The 21,410-nt window shown below is 35.7% G+C and overlaps 1 protein-coding gene across 3 annotated transcripts in view; it reads right to left on the reverse strand.

The window, feature by feature from the left end:
- Positions 1 to 20,053: 20,053 nt before the first annotated feature.
- HPGD (15-hydroxyprostaglandin dehydrogenase) overlaps positions 20,054 to 21,410 on the reverse strand; it is a 33,583-nt gene continuing 32,226 nt past the window's right edge. For 2 of the 3 annotated variants that reach the window (XM_063077420.1, XM_063077419.1), the window contains 2 exons: positions 21,144 to 21,307; positions 20,054 to 20,192 (listed from right to left, as the gene is read on the reverse strand). In XM_063077420.1, coding sequence (XP_062933490.1) covers positions 20,054 to 20,192; positions 21,144 to 21,307 — 303 coding nt within the window. The remainder of the gene's footprint in view (positions 20,193 to 21,143; positions 21,308 to 21,410) is intronic. The other variant, XM_063077421.1, reaches the window with a different exon arrangement.

The raw sequence follows: 21,410 nt of genomic DNA on the forward strand, positions 1-21,410 counted from the left end.
GAAAAGCTTCAATGAGGGAATTTTAAAACACTGGTGAGAAAACGTTTAGCATGTGTATACTATTGGCTCTCTTAAACCTAAGTCTTGCATGAACTGCAGCCTGGAGTCCCCTCGTAGGTGAAAGGTGAAATACAGGAGACAAATCCAGAAGCCAGTTTCTTAGTCAAGGTGAAAAGTGGAAAAAGATAGAATGTCAGTCTACAGAGATTAATGAAGGGAAGATACTCTCTTCAAGGATGGGTTTTGGTGTGTGCTAGCATTCTATACAAGGTGACAGGGGATAGACTAGAAGGAAAATTCTAGTTCAATTCTGAGAATCATAGAGTAGTCCATATAAATAGGGATTAATGGCATTTTTAGAAGACTGGTAGGTAGCCAAATCATTGTCTGTGTATATTACAACTATAACATACTTTTAGCTGTGAATGCTTTATAAACCCATTGCTTTGTACAAAGTAAAACTATTCTGTTTTATTGTTTATGAAAAAACGTTTAGTGAGTTGGAGGCATTAACTGTATATAATGTTTTTTTAATATACTGTGTTTTTAGTGTTGTATATGATTATTTCATAGAGAATAATTCTATTTTAGAATAAAAAAGAAAGGCACTAGCTATTTCAGCTCGTATTTCTGATTCTGTGATACTTTGATAATTGACCTATGGATTTTGCGGACTAAGACTAATGTGTATCCCTTTAAGTCTTAGATTACCCACAAATGCATTTTTTTTTTCAGTTGTTTAACGGCACCTGACTGAAAACATCGGTTAGCTCCTATTACCTTCACAGTGTTTATCACTCTTAATTGTTCAGAGGCACACACCAGGGTACGACCCTGTTATTTTGAGAGATTAAATTAGGAAATGGAACACCTTAGCTTTATATGAGTGGACTGAACACTCGCCTGTGTTCACACAGCCACTGTGTGCTGCATATACTCTTCTTTATCAAGTTTTACAACACAAACTTGACTGAATGTTTGACAAAACAACCTGCCATTGTTTTTCCCCAGTTGCCATCCATTAAGAACATTTTGACTTGGAAGCGTATCCTCCTCCTCTTATATATGTGAAGCCTCTGTCAAAAATCAAATGAAGTCTGAGCAAACTGAAAGATCTGGGAGGTGTTTGATTGCTTTGTACTAAAATTCTGTTGTTTTGCTTTCTTTGGGGAAGGGGAGTAATTACGATGCCCTTCTCCCCTGGTACAGACTTCCCTTTACAGAAATCCCCATAAATTAAACTTCTTTCCATGAGGTGGAGAGACGAGAAAAGAAAACCTCTGTTTTAGTTTCCTCCATAGAATAATGCATATTTGTTTTATATCATGGGAGGCTGACAGATTTGGGCTCTGCTTCCAGATATCCAGATGCTTTAATAAAAAAAGAATACATGACATATTTTCTTTTTCTGATCCAGAAAGGAACAGCTAGCTTCATGTCAAATCAACTTGTAAGTTTTCAGTTGAAAGAAACTGCTATGTAAATAAAAAAGACTGATAAAACAGAATAAAGCAGGGCAGGTAAAGGCACCCTGCCCAGAAAAAAAAAAAAAAAAAAAAAAAAAAAAGGCATGTAGTAAAAATGACTTATTTAAACAAAGACTGAAATGTTTATATGATTTACCACAGTCTGAGTTTATATGTAGCACTAGCCCCTGAGGTAATCTTAACTCCAATATATTTACAAACAGCTAGTGTCTTAAAGTCTTCACAATACAATACATTAAGAAGATCATGTTTTGAGTTAAAACTGAAAGAAAGAAGAAATAGTATGAATAAGCAAGTTAGAAGAATTAGCTAAGGGCAGATATTCACTAACATTCAGACACATACAATTTGCAGAAAACTTGATTTATACTTATACAAAACCCCTTAAACCCTAAAAATTAAGGTTTCTTTCCAATATGAAGTCCAATATTTTTAAAGCCTCTTGATTTTATCTTTTAATAAAATTATATATATATATATATGTAGTTAATATAGTTGCTCTTTTGTTCTACGATACCGTGTTAAGCAAGAAAGATGTAAAGAGTCCTAGCTGTGGATTGAGGATTTTGCAGTTAGTTGAAGATTTTGCAGTTCATCTTGGCTATATCAACAATCTAACAATAACAAACTAGTTTTTTGAGAGAAAAAAATGGAATGGAAAAATATTAAAGATGGGAACTTTAGATGGAGACTTAAAAAGTTCAGTGTCATACACAATACACTGTGTGCGTAACCATATTTAAAACTAAAATATTAAAAGGAAATCCATTTAATCTGTAAAAAATTCTTCTTTCCTTATAGTGATAATCTTTTGCATGTAGTAATTTAAACTCATTAACTACATTATTATTGAACATTCTTAGTACTTGCTGATTCAATGCATGAAGGTTCTCTTCACATTTTTAATTGAATATGAGTATATATATACACACACACATATACATACACACACATATATATTCACATGATCTTTAAACATGAGGAGTATTCAGAAAATTGAGTTTAAAAATGTATGAATAATTTTTATAACAGTTCACGTATATTTAGATTTGGAACAGTCAGGCTATTCAAATAATTTCAGCTTTGGGTAAATTTTCTAGCATGATCAAAGTAATTATATAATTATACAATTTCCCTGATCCTTTTTTGGGAGGGGTAGGGTAGAGGTGAGGGCAAAGGCCTGGGCAGGCTGGACTGGGGACCTGACAGGTATTCATTGCTGGTTGGTGTTTCTAGTCTCAGCATGAGATCTGTTAGGATAATTGCTAATAGAGTACAGATGAAAATAAAATGATACAAATAAAAAGTAATAATAAAATAAAATTGCTGAAGTATTTACTAAATTCAGACATTTTTCTCAATGCATTATATATTTTTTCTCTTTAAAACTCACAGTGGTCCTACAATAGTTATTATTAGTTTTACTATCCCAGTTTTCTATATAAGAAAAATAAGAAAAAAGAAGTTAATTACTTATAGTAAACAGAAAGCCAACTGTTCTTTGCCATCCATATTGGCTTCCTGGCCGAGGTTTTGATGATTGTTCTTCTTATCTTTATAGGCAGAAACATACTAAGACTTGGCAGGCTCAAAGGCCATGTAGGCAAGTGACCAGACCTAAAGTTAGATCTAAAGGCAGTAGCTTAGACAATTCTTTACTTAGGTAGTGATTATATAGGAAAAACACAAGAAGCTAATTTTAAAAATCAAAATTAGCTCTATCACAAAAGAACAGAACTCACACCCAGAGGAAAATTTACCTTAACTGGTATAACCTTCTGCTGTTATTCAGAAGCTTTTGAACTGTCTCACTGAGGTGACTACCTTATGAATTGGCCAATATATAACCTGGTGGAATGAACTTTAGACGTACATGTGGGAGGCTTAAGTCCTAGTCTTAGCTTTACTAGTGAGTCAAGTGGCTTTAAGTATTACACAAGAATTTGAGTAATCTATTAACAATAAAAACAAAACAATATGCTCAAATGCTTTAAAGACATGTTATACTCAAGATATTGTCAATATTATTACTAGAATGATAAAATAAAATCCATTGCTATAGTCCTAAAATATTTACTCTAGAGCCTAATTTTCCTAATCTTCAAAGAATTAGGTCTGTTTCCTTGAAAGTGTTGTAGGAAAAGCAGAGAGAAGTAGAAGGATGTATGCTCCTGGATCATCCAAGAGGTGACTTATAGCTGCAAAATGGAAAAATGATAGGTAATGTATATATTTCATTCCTCTTACATTTTATATTAAAAATCTGAAGCTTGCAATTTAGCTATATATGCAATTCATAAATGTTTTTACCTTTATAAATTGTCTACTAATATTTAGGTAGCTGGAAAGTTAAGAATAATAAAATATGGTAGATCTTTTAATACTGAAAAAGTTGATTAAAAAATATGAATTAATTCAGTATTTTTTCCATATAGAATCTTGTGGCTTTTGTAGTTTTGTGTTTTGTTTTTTCCTCTTAGAAACATGCCAGTATGCTGAAGTTTAGAAGTCATAGTGAGGAATTTGCTCCTTTGAGATTTTAGCAAATGCTGTATTCTAAGGCTGTCACTTACACAATCAAAGCTTCTGTCTTTGAGGTAGAGATTTGCAGAGGAAAATAAAAAATAAGATCTAGAGTTTGCCTTGTGACATTTTTTCAAGTTCTTTCTGATAACTATTTCACATGTTTCCTAGAAATTGGATTCAGATTCTTTGGCTATAAGAATGAAGTATAATTATCAACTAATTATAGGATCATAGTGAGAATGGTGGCTTGTATGTGTGTAAGCAGACTTTCTGAATTTTAATTTTTTGACATCATACTTATGAATGTTTTATTACAGATCCATAAACAAATTTAAATTGATCTTTCTTCTGAATCTAGGATTCTCTTCTACTCTATTTGATTTAGTAACCCCAAGCTCTTTTTCTGGATTGCATTACTAATTTTTAGGTTGGAAGTGGAGGATGTGGGATGGGGAATAATGAGGAAGATTGACTTTGTAGTTCCTGTGGCTTAATAAACTTTGATATCCTACCAGCATTCGTCTATTTCTGCCAGAACCCCAGTGGAGGAGGACAGGCTGCTGGCAAATGAGCTGATCTGAAACCTAGAAGCCTAGACAGTGTAATCTAAAATATTTCCTTATTAAACAAAATAAAATTTCAGAATCTCAAAAACAGGAAGTTTTGACATTAATCTACTGGTAAATTGGAACTATGGTTCAAATGAGGCTTGAATGTTGCTCCCTTTTTTCCTGAAATTAAACCATAAACCAGACTATAGGGCAGGATTTTTCATTTCTAAAATTTGTACACAGCATTACTTTTTCATAATATTGTAATTTTTCACACATTGTGTTTCTTTAATATTACATTTTTTAAAAAATAAAATATTTGCTCAATACGAAGTTATAGTTTTTACACCTTAATATAATACCTTTCTCTTTCATTCTCTCTTTGTCTCTCTTTCTGTTAGAACGAAATTAAAATGTATTTTAAGGGGAAAAATATCTTTATTCTGTAGGGAAAAAAATATCTTTCTCAAGATGATTTTATAAAGATTTTCTTTCAAGATACTCCATAAATATTTGGAAGCTTCCCCCAAATCAAAAAATATTATACTTGCTGTGTTAGGGAAAAAAAAAAAAAAAAAAGACAGCCAAAGATGTAGTAGATAGATATCAGAATGGGAGGAAAAAGAAGAGCCCAATTTCTTTTGGAAAAGCAAAGTTTATTAATAAGAGCTGAACCAGCCTCAGTTATGTCTGGTCTGGATGCAATTCTAGTACTTAATCATCATGTTTTTTCCAGTGAGACAAGTAGAAGTTTTTTTACAAAGCTGGTTCATTTCCAGTTTGGATGGAAAGTGCAGCAGAGAAATCATGCAAATATCTTGTAAGGACAGACTGCCAAGATCACTGACTGGCAGGATAAGGCGGAATGAGGAAAGGGAGTAGGGAGGCAAGTTGTGAGGTTTAAAATGAGGTATTTATTCAGGTTGTTTGTAACAAGTTCCTGGCCTGAACTCTCTTCTAGCTCTAGAACATGTTCTTACTATTTTGCCATTTGTTGATGTCAGGGTTCATACTCATATAAATACATAGTTCAAGCATTAGGATATAATTTATCAACCTTCTCTGCAGAGGACTGAATGAGGAGGAATTAAAGTGAGTGAGGTTCCTATGGGGGATAATTCTTTTCACTCTGCTACTCTTTCCTCATCTCCACCTGCCCTTATGATCTGGTTCCCACTCAGACCTGCTTCCCCTGTAGGTTGCCATGGTCCAGAAGTCTTTCATCCATGTCCTTCCCTCACCTAATATAATTTGTATTCCATTTCCTTAGGGTTCTTGTCTCTGCTGGAGCTAACCTGATAAACTAACATCTGCTGAGTTTTAAAGTAACAAATAATAGCTTCCACCTCACCTTTCTAAGGTTATAATTCTGCATAGTAAGATCTTTCAAAGTCTTATTTTGACAGAATGACCAAGATTGGGTATTTTACATAATAGAGCAGCTGGTTAGGAAAGAGAATATTTTAGACCATGCAACCCCCAAATGGCTCACTCCCTTTCTGGGCATATTTTTCTAACAGTCCTTTTGAAGTTGACATCAAACATAAAAAGCATTCGAATTGACTACTACATATAGACGATATCAAAAGAGCGTTTGGTCCTGATTAATTCTCAGGTTTTTTTTCATCTGATATATATATATATATATTTTACATTTTAAAATATTTAATTGACAAATAAAAATTGTACATATTCAAGGTATACAATGGGATGATTTGATATACCTATATATTGTGTAATGATTACCACAAATTAATACATCCATCACTAGCCAGAGTTACCATTTGTGTGTGTGTGTGTGTGTGTGTGTGTGTGTGTGTGTGTGTGGTGAGGACGCTTAAAATCTGCTCTTATCAAATTTTGACAATACGCTATTATTCACTATAGTCACTATGCCGTACATTAGATCCCTAGAACTTATTAATCTTATATCTGAAAGTGTGTGCCCTTTGACCAACACCTCCTCATTCTCCCCAGACTCCAGCCCTTCGCAACCATCATTTTTACTCTCAGCTTCTTTGAGTACGACTTTTTTAGATTCCACATATAAGTGAGATCATACAGTATTTGTCTTTCTGTGCCTGGTTTATTTTACTTAGATAATGTCTTTCAGGTTCATCTGTGTTGCCACAAATGGCAGGGTTTCCTTCTTTTTAATGGCTGAATAATATTCCAGTTTTTTTTTTTTTTTTTTTTTTTGTGTGTGTGTGTGTGTGTGTGTGTATATTATACTTTCTTTTCCTGTTGAAGGACACAAGTTGTTTCCATATCTTGACTATTGTAAGTCATGCTGCAATGAACATGGGGGGGTAAATATGTCTTTGAGATATTGATTTCATTTCCTTTGGACATGTGCTCAGACATAGGATTTCTAGGTCACATAGTAGTTGTATTTTTAATTTTTTGAGGAACTTCCTGCTGTTTTCCATAATGGCTGTACCAGTTTACATTTCCACCGACAGTATATAAGGGTTTCCTTTTCTCCATACCCTTGCCAACACTTACCTGTTCTCTTTTTGATAACAGCCATCCTAACAGGAATGAGATGATACTTCACTGTGGTTTTGATTTACATTTCCCTGATGAGACTGATGTTGAACACCTTTTCATCTATCTGTTGGCTATTTGTATGTCTTCTTTCAAAAAATGTCTATTCAGGTCCTTTGTCCATTTTAAAATTAGGTTATTTTATTTTATTTTTTTTAGTATGGAGTTGTGTGCATTCCTTATATATTTTATACATAATCCCTTATCACATCTATGGTTTGCAAATATTTTCTCCCATTCCATGGGTTGCCTTTTCATCTTGTTAACTGTTTCCTTTGCTGTGCAGAGTGTTTTACCTTGATGTAGTCCTGCTTGTTTATTTTTGTTTCTGTTACCTGTGATTTGGGTGTCATATCCAAAATATTATTGCCAAGATCAATGTCAAGGAGCTTTTCCCTTATGTTTTCTTCTAGGAGTTGTATGGTTTCAGATCTTGCATTTAAAACTTTAATCCATTTTGAGTTACTTTTCGTACACTGAGTTACTCAAACAGTAGTCAAAGACCAATTTGAGAGTGATTGTTAAATTTTACTGAATTTACAAATAGAATTACATAGTGTTCATAAAATAAAATTAAGAGATTAAGGGAAACTAAATTTGGAACTTTTTACTTTAGTAAATTGAATATTAATTTAAGAAAATCCTAGTAGTTATAGGTTGTCTTTAGCATCCAAATATACAGAGATGTCTATCTATAGCTATATCTATATATATAAGTGCCCTCAGAGAAAATGTGAAATCTTATATTGAAAAAAGCCAGTCTTCAGCGAAAGGAAGAAAGAGAAGATTGAAATAGACCAGAAGAAAGGAGTAGTGCTGATACTTTCAAAGATCCTGGTTCCAGTTGTCCCTACCATTAACTGCGCTCCTATTCTTGAGTTGTGTAAGACACCTTGGTGTCCTTATTTAAATCAATCATTTTTCTTAAATTAGAGTTGGATTTTCTTCACTTGAAACCAAGAACCCAAGCTCATATATGTTTTTCCTTGAATCTCTTCTGCAGAGTTGTAATTTGTGAAATAGCCCAAAGCCAAACTGAAGACAATCTCTAATAATACTAACTCTATGAGAGCCAGAAAAGCTCTTCTGCTTGGAAGCAATGAGACCTAGCATTTTATGCCTAAGCTGCCATAATTTTTTTTTCCAGATCAATCAATTTCCTCATATATTACAATAAAATAGATTTAATACCTGACCCCTGCCTCATGTGGATATGGTGAACATAAATAATAAATATCAAAATGTGTTGAAAAGTGATTCTAGTGCAAGGTTAAAGGTTATTATAGTTACATTTCAGTGGTCTCCCCAAGGGAGTTTAAACTTCATTTATTTTCTACTATTAGGATAATAATGGTATCTGTCTTATAGAATTGTTATAGGATTTGGAATGAAGTGCTTGGCACAATGTCTGGAACAGAGTAAGCCCTCAATAAATATCATGCATGTTGCTGCTGATGTTTTTTAAAAACTTCGTACATGACATCTGGAAAACCTCTGAGTTGTTCCAGGGCTCTTCTTCCTTTTCACTGCTCAGTTCCAATGTGGTGCTGCTGATTCTGGTTTCCTAATTGTGCTCTTGCCTGTGTTTACTTTTTTATTTCCATTGTGACAGCTTTTATTACTGCCCCTATTATCTCTCCTACAGACTTTTATATACTCTTCCACTTAGTTCTCCATACTTTCAGGCCAGCCCTTATCTATTCCACTCTGAACCCACCCCAAACATAAATCATATTACTTCTTGATTCACATGCATGAAAGTTTCCCCATTGCCAAGATAAAGTACAGACCTCTAAGCATGGTACTGAGGATGCTTTACACTTGCTTTCAATCCCATGTTCTATGCTAAACTCACGGGGAACAGATTATAGCTTATTTAACTAATTATGCCGTGTCTCCCTCCCTGGAAAATCTTTCCTTCCAAACACTTAGAAATCTTTCAAGGCCTGGCTCAAGTGTCTCCTATTTTATGAAGCTTTCTCCTCCCCTGACCCACTCACGCAGAGTTCTTGTTGTAATTTGCCCATTAACCATATACATAAATCAATAACAATCTTTATAACATGGACTTATAATTTTTTTCCTCGTGTGTTTGTTTTCAAAACACAACTGTGAGTTCCATGAAGGCAGGCGCATGGCTTACTCATCTTCGACTTCTGTGTCTAGGACTATGCTTGGGGCTGGGTGGCTATTACATAAATGCATGTGAAGTTGAAGGCAGATCTACTGATATTCTTGGAATTCACTGTATTCCAAATTAAATTGAAGAAGTCACCCAGTAAAGATCCTCCTCAAGAAATCTAGGAAGATTGTTTAACTTTCCGCACAAATTTCTCTTATACTGGGGGAAATGACTGTTTTAGACTATACAAAAGCATTAAAATAAAGCAAGTTTGTTGCATTTTTTAGGTAGTAAGACAGGAAAGAGCAGAAAAGTATTTCATTCTTTTTTTACATGCAGATGAGAACATCATTGAAGTAAGATTTGTTACAGAAAAGCTAAAATACAACAGAGTTGACTGATGATGAATTAAACAACGGGGAATTTAAAGAAGGGCTAATCTTTCCTTTTTTGTTCTACGTTTTGTTTCTGTATAAAGGGAAAGAACACCAGCAGAGATGGATTTAAGAAGATTATGATTGATAATTACTATGGGGATAACCCAAACTCTTCCCTCTGCTATAAAATACCTAAGGAGCAAAGAGGAGGTAAGTGAAAAAAAGACATAAGCATTTGCCTTAGAAATCTCTAAAAAATAAGGAGTCATTTAAAAGAGTAAGTTTTATTGGAAACTGCCATTTCTACTCACTCTGGGTTTCTACTTATCAAGTTGCATTTTTATGTGTCTGTGTGTGTGAAAAGCTCTCCAAGTAGTGTTCTGCTCAGTTTTTTTTTTTTTCCAAGTTTTGAATATTTTACAGGATTGTTTGGAGTTCAGCATTACTCATTAGTCACTCATCACAACTTGCAATAAGATGGATAAAGATAATGGGAAGTAGAGATTAATCACTGCTCTTTTGTGCTGTATGTGAAATGATTTTGAGATATAGGAGCAACCCAGCAACTCTGAGGCCTAATTTGAGATATTTTAGAACACAAGAAATTGTCTAGGAATGATGTCCTCCAACAGAAAGAACCGTTTTGGATTATGACTGGTAAATTCCCACCAGTACACAGTTCAAACAAACCAAGTGATAAGCATTGCTGTGTACTAGTGAGATCTTAGAAACCATGGAAAGTCCTCTTCTTTGTGTTAGGTGCTATGATTATAATATGAAAACCTTATTCATTGTCCAATTGAATCTGAATCAACAATGATTACAGACATCTATATGCAGAAAATTAAATTTGGAAATCTATTCCTTATGCTTTTATACTAGGCTAAATATGAAAAACATATTTCTCTAAGATTTATTAACATCTCTTCCCAGTATCTTTACCCTAAAACTTCCATTGCTCCCTGAATATCCCCTGATCTTCATTTTTTTTCCTTTTTCAAGAATTCCATCCTAACCATCCCCCTGCTCATTATCCTACCCCTTTCAATATGGAGTAGATTTACAGATGAGGATAAAAGAGTAATAAAGTAAGCATAGCCAGGGTGGGATTTGGAGAAGCTTGTAATTTGATAAGGAGTAGCCCAGATAAGGCAGAATGGTGAATTGTGGTCTGATTGTGAAAGTCCTGGCATGTTTGGCTGGAGGTCTGGACTTCATACCTCTCAAAAGATGAGGCAGAGGGTTTTGAGCTGGGGAGTGACCCATTTAGAGGCAAGTGTTAGATAGATTACCCCAACAACAGTATTTAAAGTTAACTGACTAGGACAGACACTGGAGGCTTGAGAGTAGTTGCAAGTAAAATAAAAATACATTAACACATGTAAGATGCTTTGAGAACTTAACTTTGGGGCAGTGGAAATGAGTCAGAGAAAAAAAGATGGGAATAAAAAGATCCTATGCTAGAAAGATCCCACTTTCTGACTCAGTCTCATAAACCTCAAATGCAGCATATTTACCCCCATAAAACACCATTCTCTCACTGATAAGCTATAGGAAGAGTAAACAACAAAAAAGATAAATTTTATCATAACAGTTTACTGGCCATCAGATAAGGATAATAATATTTACTTAAGAAAACTGATGCTCTAAACATCCTCCCTGCCAGGGAAACCTCCCACCCCTCACCCTCATGGACAGTAAGAATGCAGCAAGCCATGAATTAATGTTTCATAAGCTTTTTGCCACAAAGTCTGATTAAAATGAGACTGAATTTATCTAAAGTTAAGTGGCCACTGTGGCTCATTTAAAAAGGTCCTTGCCAGAGGCTGGAAGTAGACACCTAGGTGGGTCCACGATGGTGGCAGCAGCAGAGGTGGCGCACTAGAGCTTCACAGTTCTGGAAGCACTCCTACCAAAGCACTTCAGAGAGTAGATGGATTAGAGAAATCAGACGTTTAAAAAGTTAGAAAGAAAGCAAAATAGTGCAAGAGTACCAAACGGACCCTTTATGATTTAGAAAAGTATTGCCAAAAGTGGTATTTACTTTATATAAACCAAACTGCAAAGATGTCGTACAATTCTGTGGAATAAAAACAAAGTTAAAAGAGCTTTAAAGGTCATTTGGTCCAACTTATCACTTACATGGAAATGCTGTGTACATGATCCCTAATATGTGGCTAGCTGGCACCAGCCCCAACCATCTCAATGATCAGCCAATTTTCTGCTTCCAGAGCAAATGGATTTCATTTGGAGTATCCTAATTCTGGTGGTACACTATACTGTAGCCTTTCATTTACTTACAGTTCTGTTCCCAGGAGACAGCTTTGTCTATTCTACTTTCCTTATGACAATTCCAAGTATTTGAAGTTTTGCATGTTTCTCCCATTGAACATAAGATAAAATCAAAATTTGTGTGTGTGTGTGTGTGTGTGTGTGTGTGTGTGTGTGTGTGTGTGCTTGTTGCAGAGAACTGTGATCATGCAATGTTCCCAGAAATAAATACTTTAAGATAAAATTCTATAAAGGAAATGAATATGAGTTAAATGATAGAAGAATATTAAATCTGACTCTTCAAAAAGAGCTTCTTCTTGAACTTTAAAGTGGATGATAAGGTGTATAAAATGGTTATGGAACTTATTTCCCATTGGATATTTTAAAATGCCAATATTGAAAATATGCAAAAAAAGTACATACTTTGTAATGATTTAAACTTATAGGTATTATATTTAAACTTAAAAATATGAGAGAGTTATGGCAGAGATAGATAACACTCCATCAGGGATAAATACTCCCTTTCCAATGGGTAGAGTTGTTGCTGGGAGCTGGCTTCCCAGGCAGAGGTTACATTTTCCAGCACTGCATCCCAACCTTGCATCTAGGTAGGGCCGTTTGAGTAGCTCTCTAAATGGTATCAGAACAGGCTGAAGTGGGTAAGAAACGGGTATGCCTTGTCCACCCTCTGGGCAGAGTCTGAGGCTTTGAATGATGGTGGAGCTACAAGATGGAAGAAACCTGAATTCTTGACCCTTGGAATGCTGCTTAGGCTACACCTGCACTGAATGCTGTGTCTGAGAGGAATAAATTTCTATTTTGTTAAGCCCCTGAGATTTGGAGATTTATCTCCTACAATACTGAGCATTACTTTAGCTAATACAGATTGATACCAGAAATGGAATGCTGCCAGACAACAACAACTAAACCTAAAATATGTAGCATTGGCTTAGTAGGTGAGTTGTGCATGACGAAGCCAGAGAAATGAAAGACCATGTTAAACAAAAATAAAACATTTGTTAAGTATGTTGCCTTCCATTCCTACCAAGGCTGATTTCTAGGTGAAGAGGCTTGAAGACAGAATGTTACTGTTGTGTTCTGGTGTCTGATTACATCCAGGAAAGCTGGAACCAAGAGTTGAGCTCAGGCTGCAATTGGCTAGTTTGCAATACAAATTGAAAGAAAAGGAAAAAACCCAGAAATCTGGAGCCTTCAGGGTGGGAAAAGTCAACTGCTGTTAGACTCCAAGCACAAAAAGAAAGGACTCAAATGTTTTCTGCATAAAAGAGCCATTAAAGCATGGATCTGCCACAAATTACAACTATGAATAAAAATAATGTATCTTACTTCTAGGCGGAAATATTCAAGTAGCAAGCATGCTTTCCCCATTTTCTTCTCCAATCTACAGGGTGGAAGTGAATGACTTCATCCAGATCTGCTTGTCTCAACATACTGACATTATGTTGAAAGAAGAGAGGAACGGGGGGGGGGGGGGGGGGTGGAAGGGAGAAGGCACAAAAGAATCTATTAGGACTGAGGATTATGACTATTAATGACTATTGATTATGACTATTAAAACTATTTGGGTGTTTCAAAACAAATGAAATTGATAAGAACCAAATAGATCAGAAGTCTAATTTTTTTAAGAATCTGCACAGCTAAAAAAAAAAAAAAATCACAAATCAGACTTAAAAAGTCTTTAACTGTTTAAAACTTGACGAACCTTGGGTTTTAAAGAAACTCACATTGATATAACAGAGTATGTGAAAACTATGCAAACTCCCAGAAGTTGTGGCACCAAAAAATGGAGGGTAATAGACAAAGAAGAACCTCACTAAGGTTAGAGCCAGAAGTCCTTGAGTACAGTGGGAAAATCATCAACCCCAAATTGAAGATTTTAGTATTGGTAAGGAAATTCCTCACTGAAGGGAAGAGAGACCTCATGATGCCTGTAATGTAGGACTGTATCATTGTTATTGATCAGTAACTGCTGTGTGTATCCAATTCTTCTCTTTTCCAAATGAGAAATTTTATTGCAGGTTTTCTCTCTTAGCTAATCATTATAGCGTGTGTGTGTGTGTGTGCGCGCATAACAAATTAGAGAAATTGTCTTTTGAGTTCATAGGTCACCAGATTGTGAGAAGCCATATGCATCCTGATGGGGATCCTGGATTTGAATTGGATATAGGAACTGCATGGGATTTTAGGATGTTACCCTTGAGTAGGAGTATTTAATGTGAGGAACAAGGGGTTTATAAGGATATTAAGTGTGACAAAGACACAAGAAATCTGTGTGTTAAAAAATCAGACTTCCTTCTCTTGTGTAGAGTTGTTTCTGGGAGGCACATGTCTCCAGGTTTTACACTTCTCAGTATCTCTTGCATTTAGATGGGGCCATGGGATTAGTTTCACCAATGGCCTATGAACTAAAATAATGTGTATTAATTCGAGGATGAAATGTTCAAGAAGTAGGTATGCCTTTCCCATTTTCTTCTCCAGTCCACTGGCTGGAAGTGAATGATTCCTAGCCTTAGCCTTAGTGGAGCTATAAGGCAGCAGAATCCTGAAAAGCTGCTCAGTGAATACCACCAGCATTGGATTCTTGGGCAAGCAAAAAAAAAAAAAGAAAAAGAAAAAAGAAAAAAAGTCCTATTGTGTTAAGCCATGAGTTTCAGGGTTTTAGGGTTTATCTGAAACCTCTGCTATACTTACTTAACGATTATAAAGGATACACAGTTATAAAAATTATTGGGTGAGTACAGGAGCAAAACATTTGCAAGCCATTGATCTAGTCTAGTCCTTCATACAGTGTGTGTGTATATACGTATAATTATATACATACACACACACATAAATTTAAAGGCAAAGAATTAAAAATTTACATAAATTTATACATTAAATTTTAGATGAGTATCTAATTAGCATGCAATTACTTTAGGGCAACCAAAATCCAGAAGTTTATCAGTTCATACTCTTTTAATTTAAACCTAGCAGATTGAGCCTAAAGTTGTGGTAGGATCTAATAAGATAGTCAACATTTTTTAGTATCCTTGTACCTTTCATAGAATCTATACAGTGAGAGTTAGACAGTATTTCTTAAGTATATATCTGTATGGCAAAATGCATATGCTGTTACTTACGTGGAAAATGACTACAGGGTCATTATTATTTTAAAAATTAATTTATTTACTTTTTTTTTTTTTTTTACATTCTAAGATGTTGTTGTGGAGCAGTTGGGGGAGGTGGAGAAGGGAAAGGGGAGGCAGATAGTGTGGAAGGAGGAGGAAAGAGGGAGGGAAGGATGAGGTCACGATCTGTGGCCCCCCCTCATTCCAGCACGGGAGCCCAGGGGGCTTCTGGCAGTGGCTTGGTTGTGGCTGGGCTGGATGTGGACTTCCAGGGGGCGTGGCTGAGGCCCTTGGCTTCCCCCCACCCTGGGAGCACAGGGCACATCTGGCAGCAGCCTGGTGGTCATCACCGGGCTAGATGCTGATTCAGCTGTGGCTGAGACCCTCAGACCGCCCCCCGGGGCCTGCAGACCTACTCCCCCCCCAGGAGCCCAGGGTGCTTACAGTGGTGGCTCATTGTCACTGGGCTGGATACAGACATTGAGAGGGTGTGGCTGAGGCCATCAGCGGCCCCCCAACTTGGTTGGGAGCTAGGGATGCTTCCAGAAGCACCTCGGTGGTCATCACTGGGTTAGATGTGGATGTCAGGGGCCTTGGCTGAGACCCTTGGTTCCCCACTGCCCTGACTTGGGAACCCAGGCAGCTTCTGGTCTTTTGAGGTTTTATTGGTGTTTTTTGATGGTGTTAGACCTTTACTGTTAAAATCACAACTTTGTCTCTGATCTGTGGAGTTTTTGTTTTTTCTTTCAGTTCTGTGTTGGATTATTTGCTATTCTCACCACTTAAATTCTGCCCTGGAACTAATTTGCTGTACTTTGCTTACTTCTAAAATGGGGGAACTTTCTAAGGGAACCAGCACTTGAACCCTGCAGTTGAGCTAAATTGGTGCTTTGCTGCTGATTCTCTGGGAAGGCTTTTGGTGCAGTTCAGGTTTTAATCGTTGACCTTGTAAGCACTTCTGGGTCTTGTCAGGTCTGGTACACCTGCATTGTGTGGACTCTGGTCGAACCTCAGTCTTTTCAGCAAACTCTACCCCCCCCACCCGCCCCATAGTTCTATATTCCTGACCAGTCTCCACCGTGTGGTCCTGCACTGATTGGGGTAAAGAAGTTGTCCATGCTGTGCCCCAGTGTTCCCTTGGTGAGCTAGTCTTCCCTACTACCCACACTCAAAACAATTCCCATAGGACAGGCCATGCACTGGCCCCTTGCAATGACTCATCAGCCTCTGAGTGGCTCCTTTTTCAAGTTGTCTGTAGCCTCTCACTCCTATGTGGGTCCACGGGAACCCTGTTAGTGGTCTTGCTGGCCTGGGGCCCACCAAGGCCCTCTTCTCCCCCGCAGCCTCCAAGCAACTTCATACAAAATGCACGGCTGCAGCTTTTGCCAGCTTTTGTTCCATGTGCTCACCAGGGCTAGCCTTGAAGTAGTCGGGGCTTGAAACAGTCAGAGCGGTCCTTTCTTTATCTCATCGTGACTTCTCCTGCCTTCATAAACTCCGCAGGTCTCTCCCCCTCTTCCCCTGAGCTCTAGTGGCCCCAGCTTGGCAGTCATTACTTTGTAATAGTTTTAAATTGGTTGATTGTGGGAGAGGGTGACGCTGGGGACCATCTATTCCACCATCCTGATCGGAAGTCTACATGGTCATTGGTTATTGTGGAAATAGACCTCAGAAACATCACACCATTTTATTCTTACGGAATTAGAGTGATATCTTTACTCATGACTCAAAAATAGGCTTTAGAGGGTGCTAAGTAGCAAGCTCAGATCTATATCATAGCAGGGAAAATAACAAATGTATGTAATGCCTGTCACTTGCCTGTTTGTTCTCAATTCCCTTCCCTTCCCTGTGCTGCTCGCCTTTGTAGCACAAGGGGCTGACCCTGCAAATTACATTTTTTAAGTTATTTGTTGAATGAGTGAATGTATATGTATTCTTGAAAACTGGGGAGGGGGGTAAAGATATTAATTTTCATGGTTTAAAGTTAAACTTAGAAATTCCTATAAAATTTATTGTAACTACATGCTGACCATGAGATTTTAGTAAGAGGAATTATAAGTGATGCTAATAAGTTTGAATGTAACCATAGGATTAAGCTGAAACTCAAAAGGATTATAATCAGAAACTCAAAAATGAAGGAAGTCTAGAGGCAATGATTGCAGTCAAGATTAAAACAAGGAGCTTTCGGACCTTTCTCACTGTGATTTACAATAAGAAATGTACTTTATATTGAGAATGAGAACAATCATATATGCATGAGATGCCTACTGTACTCATATTTTCTATACATTTTCTTCTCTTCTCTTTTATTATGTTATACCCAATGTGGTACATACAATTTGAAAAACATGGATCTAGGCTTGTTCGAGGAACCACGGGCATCTTTACAAATTTATCCAGTGTTAAGACATAATTAATCTTTTTCTCACTCTTTCTTTGTGTTCCTATATAGCACCTACCTATCTTTTTTGTTAGCTCAACATTCACTCACCGACTGTCAGGTAATGACAGCATAATTTTTCTCTTGGAAATTTCCTCCCTCCTTGTCTTACGCCATAGAGTTCAGGTAAATTTCCTGCCTGCCTCTCCTGCCCTCCTACTAATCCCTAATTCTGGGGGAGAATGTCATTTGTTTCTGGTGAGGCAGAGTAGTCATCTCTCTGACCACAAGGACTGTCTCCATAGTGGGCACATAATCTAAGCAGGACCTAACCTAAGCTCTTTTGCCAAAAACAAGTTCTTGTTTTGCCAACTGGAAGCTGGTGGGAATCAGGCCTGTAGATCCTGGAATTCGTCAGGTAGAGAGAGCTGCCAAGGAGGGAAGGTGACAAGAGAGAGGTGATAGAGTCCTTATGACAGCAATTGTGACTGTGGATCCAGTTGCCTTTTCCCGTTCACCAATAAAGTTTCCTTTTGAATTCTAATGGAAGAAAAACTACCCTTGATGTCATATTGAGCATGTGAAATAACTTGAGTTTTATTAAAAATTTACATTTTCAGACCTCCTCAGTATTCTAAACTTATAAACAGAACAGAAATAAACAGAAATCATAACGTAATCACTTGGATCTCAAATGACACTACAAGTATCTAAAATGATTTTTATAAGAGAAAATTAAGTACATTAGACAATTCAATGTAATTATCATCTCAACTTTTTTGTGTCCATATATTTGTTGTTTTGCTGTTCTGAGAGTCCCAACTCTATTTATTGAGAAAAATACATTTTAAAAAAATGTTATTTACATTAGAATTTTCACTGAAAAATACAATTAAGGAAACCAAGGCTTCCCCCCTTCAATTCAATTATTTTCCTCAACCAGTATATAGAAATATCATATAACATCATAGGTTTAATTAAAACTATTTATAGAAGATAAATTTTAAAGTAAAATGTTTTTTAACATACGTAACTCACATTTCTTCAGTTCTACTCACTATTTGATTTTAAAAGTCTACAAAGTTGATTGATTTGAAAAAAAAAAGGCTTCCAGCACAAAAATATTATCCAAAAATGAAAAGTTTAAGCTATGACTTTACATTACAGTGGGAAAATATATAAGATAGGTAAGTGATACTATCCCTACCTACATCGTTTGCTGATGGGTCACTGGCAGAACATACAAACAAGTTTGTGCCTAATTAAAATGTATGTCTATCAGATGCCATTGATGCTCATTGCTTGGTGTTTGTCAAACACATTATGTGCAACTCTGGACTACAGTTATTTGTATTCAAATTACGCATTAAAGACGATGGCAATAGTTCTCCGTGGCAGAATTAAAACAGAGCAAAGTATGCGAACTACTCCAGTATCTCTATGAAATCTTTATCAATCTCACACAGATGGATTTTGCTGCAAGCTGAGAGGTCTGGATTTAGGAAGCAGAGTGAATCACTTATATAATATTTCTTTAAGAAAATGATTGATTTAGGAATCTTGTACTTTCACTGTTAGCATTAATCATTGCTTGCAAAGAGTGTTACCCAAAGCAAGTGCATTTAATGATCTATCTTAAAACACCTGACAGCAAAAAAGGCAAACCATTACAGCTCTTTTTACCTCTGTGTTATTATGAATTTCCACACATGTACATAAACTTTTTTTCTTTGTATATGGCAAAGTGTATATGTGGCAAGATTGATTTCATCTCCTTAATAGCTATACGTAGAAGACTAAGTAACTTATGGAGATTAGAATAAAAGAGTTTAGGTACTTTTAAAATTGGTACAAATCAAAGAAGTAATCTAAAAAATCCCATTACATTTGCATTTTTTTCCCCTAATGAGCGTGTTTTAAATATAAAATTTCAGGAGCACTAACTATCCTTTTTTGCTGTAACTGTTAAAAGTTTCATCCCTGAGATTTTTGGAGTCAATTAAAATTCTTAAAGTAAGCAAAGAGGAAAAAAATGTTTTTCCCAGATGGGAGGATAACCTGTGATTCATCAGTCTCAGTCACTTTCTGTCATTTTTCCATATATCAGATGCTTCATTTGCGGTATATTCACACTGTGATTTATTCCTTAATTACTGGACCCTAAATATATGCCACATTTTTAAAAAGCTGAAATGTTCAGATGAAAGATGGTATATATAAGCAAAAATTATTATTACTAAACATTTGCCATTATTAAGTAGCTTCCCTTTCTAAAGTGGGAACATAAAAACAAAGTGAGCTTTTTGCATCTGGTTTGATTTAAATAACAATTTAAGTATCTCTTTTAAAATGATGTTCTGACAAACATTAATATTTATGAGCGACAGATTTAAATACATTTTCTGAAAGGCAGAATATTCCTTGAATATCTTTTGTTTTAATCATCACTTAGACTATAAAGATGGTCTGCATCGTATTTTTGATAGTTTATAATATTTTATCCATATACTTAACTAATCATGTAGAAAAAAAATTATCATCAAATTCATGAAGGAAAGCTTCAAACTATAACATTTCATTTAAAAAGCTATATTTAAATAAAGATACGGTCTGAATGTTACATCGTTTGTGCTTATTTTCAGTTGTGGCTGATACGTAAGATATTCATTGAGTTTTTGCATGAAGTGGAATTGTATCATAGTCTTGAAAATGAATTCCCTTAGAAGTTGTGATCTTCATAATAGCTCCATTTAAAGCATCATCTTCAATGAGTGTTATTAATCCATTGGCAATCATTGATGGGCTAAAAATAAAGGAAACATTGGTATTTTGAAACGAAAGAATAAGGCATATTATCAGTTCATTTTAAGTTATTTTCTGAGGAATCCACTACCTTGAACATGTAATAGGGAAATGCACAAATGTCATTAAGCTGTTGCTACCTTCACTTTTTATATGACAAATTTAGTGGCCTTCTGTCATTTTAGGCAGAAAAAAATTATGTTCATTATTTACGCTGAGAAAATGATCCAACGTTTTAAAGTAAAAATATAATAAATTAAAGCTAGCATTTATTGAACATCTTAATTTTCACCAGTTGCTGTTTTAAGTTCCTTACACGTGTCATTTTATTTAAGTCTTTCAAAGGTCCCTGAGTTTGTTTTAGTATTATACCCATTTTACATGTGAGAAAATTGATGGATCTAGAGGTTTGATGGTTAAGTTCACGGTAAGTGGTGGAGCAAGGATTTGATCCTAGGCATGTTTCCTTCAGTATGATAGTTGTGATTCTGTACTGTGAAACCCCCAACTACTCTAACTCAGCACGATTCATCAAAGGTGTGTGCACGTGCGTGTGTGCGTTTGTGTGTGATAAATTATTTCTTATGAAAATGGTTGAAGTTATGGGGCCAAACAAAACTTCACAAAGGATATGCTTGAATATTGCTTGGAATTTAGGCAGATAAGGTATCATTGCCTTCCAAGGTGACTAAATATCATGTTCAAAAAAATCTGATTATGGCTGAAGGTATTAATTAGGCATTGTCTATATTTCAAAGCAGAATTCATAATGTATAAACACATTCAATTCAGAAATCCAGGAAAAAAATTTTCTATCAGAGTTCACCAAATCAAAACATTGAAGCTAGCATTAATTTCTCAAATTTAAAAGCTTACTTTTTCTCTTTACATTGCTTGTTTAGATAGCACTTTGCTCCATCATATAAAGGAAGACAGATATAATTTTACTTACTCCAAAATTCCATAGTATTTCATCATATCTTTGATATGATCCTTATATTCTATATATTGTCCCATGTTTTCTTCTTTTTCAATGGATTCAAGGATAGGTGTGTTAACAAAGCCTGGGCAAATGGCATTCAGTCTCACACCACTGTTCATAAGATTAGCAGCCATCTGCCAATAAGAAGAAGTAGAGGGTTGCAGAAGGTTTCAGCAGTTACTTAAATGTACAGCATAGAACAAACTGATAATTAAAGCTATTTAAAAGACTTTGATA

The sequence above is a fragment of the Cynocephalus volans genome, chromosome 13 (genome assembly GCF_027409185.1).
Source record: "Cynocephalus volans isolate mCynVol1 chromosome 13, mCynVol1.pri, whole genome shotgun sequence".
NCBI classification, from domain to species: Eukaryota; Metazoa; Chordata; class Mammalia; order Dermoptera; family Cynocephalidae; genus Cynocephalus; species Cynocephalus volans.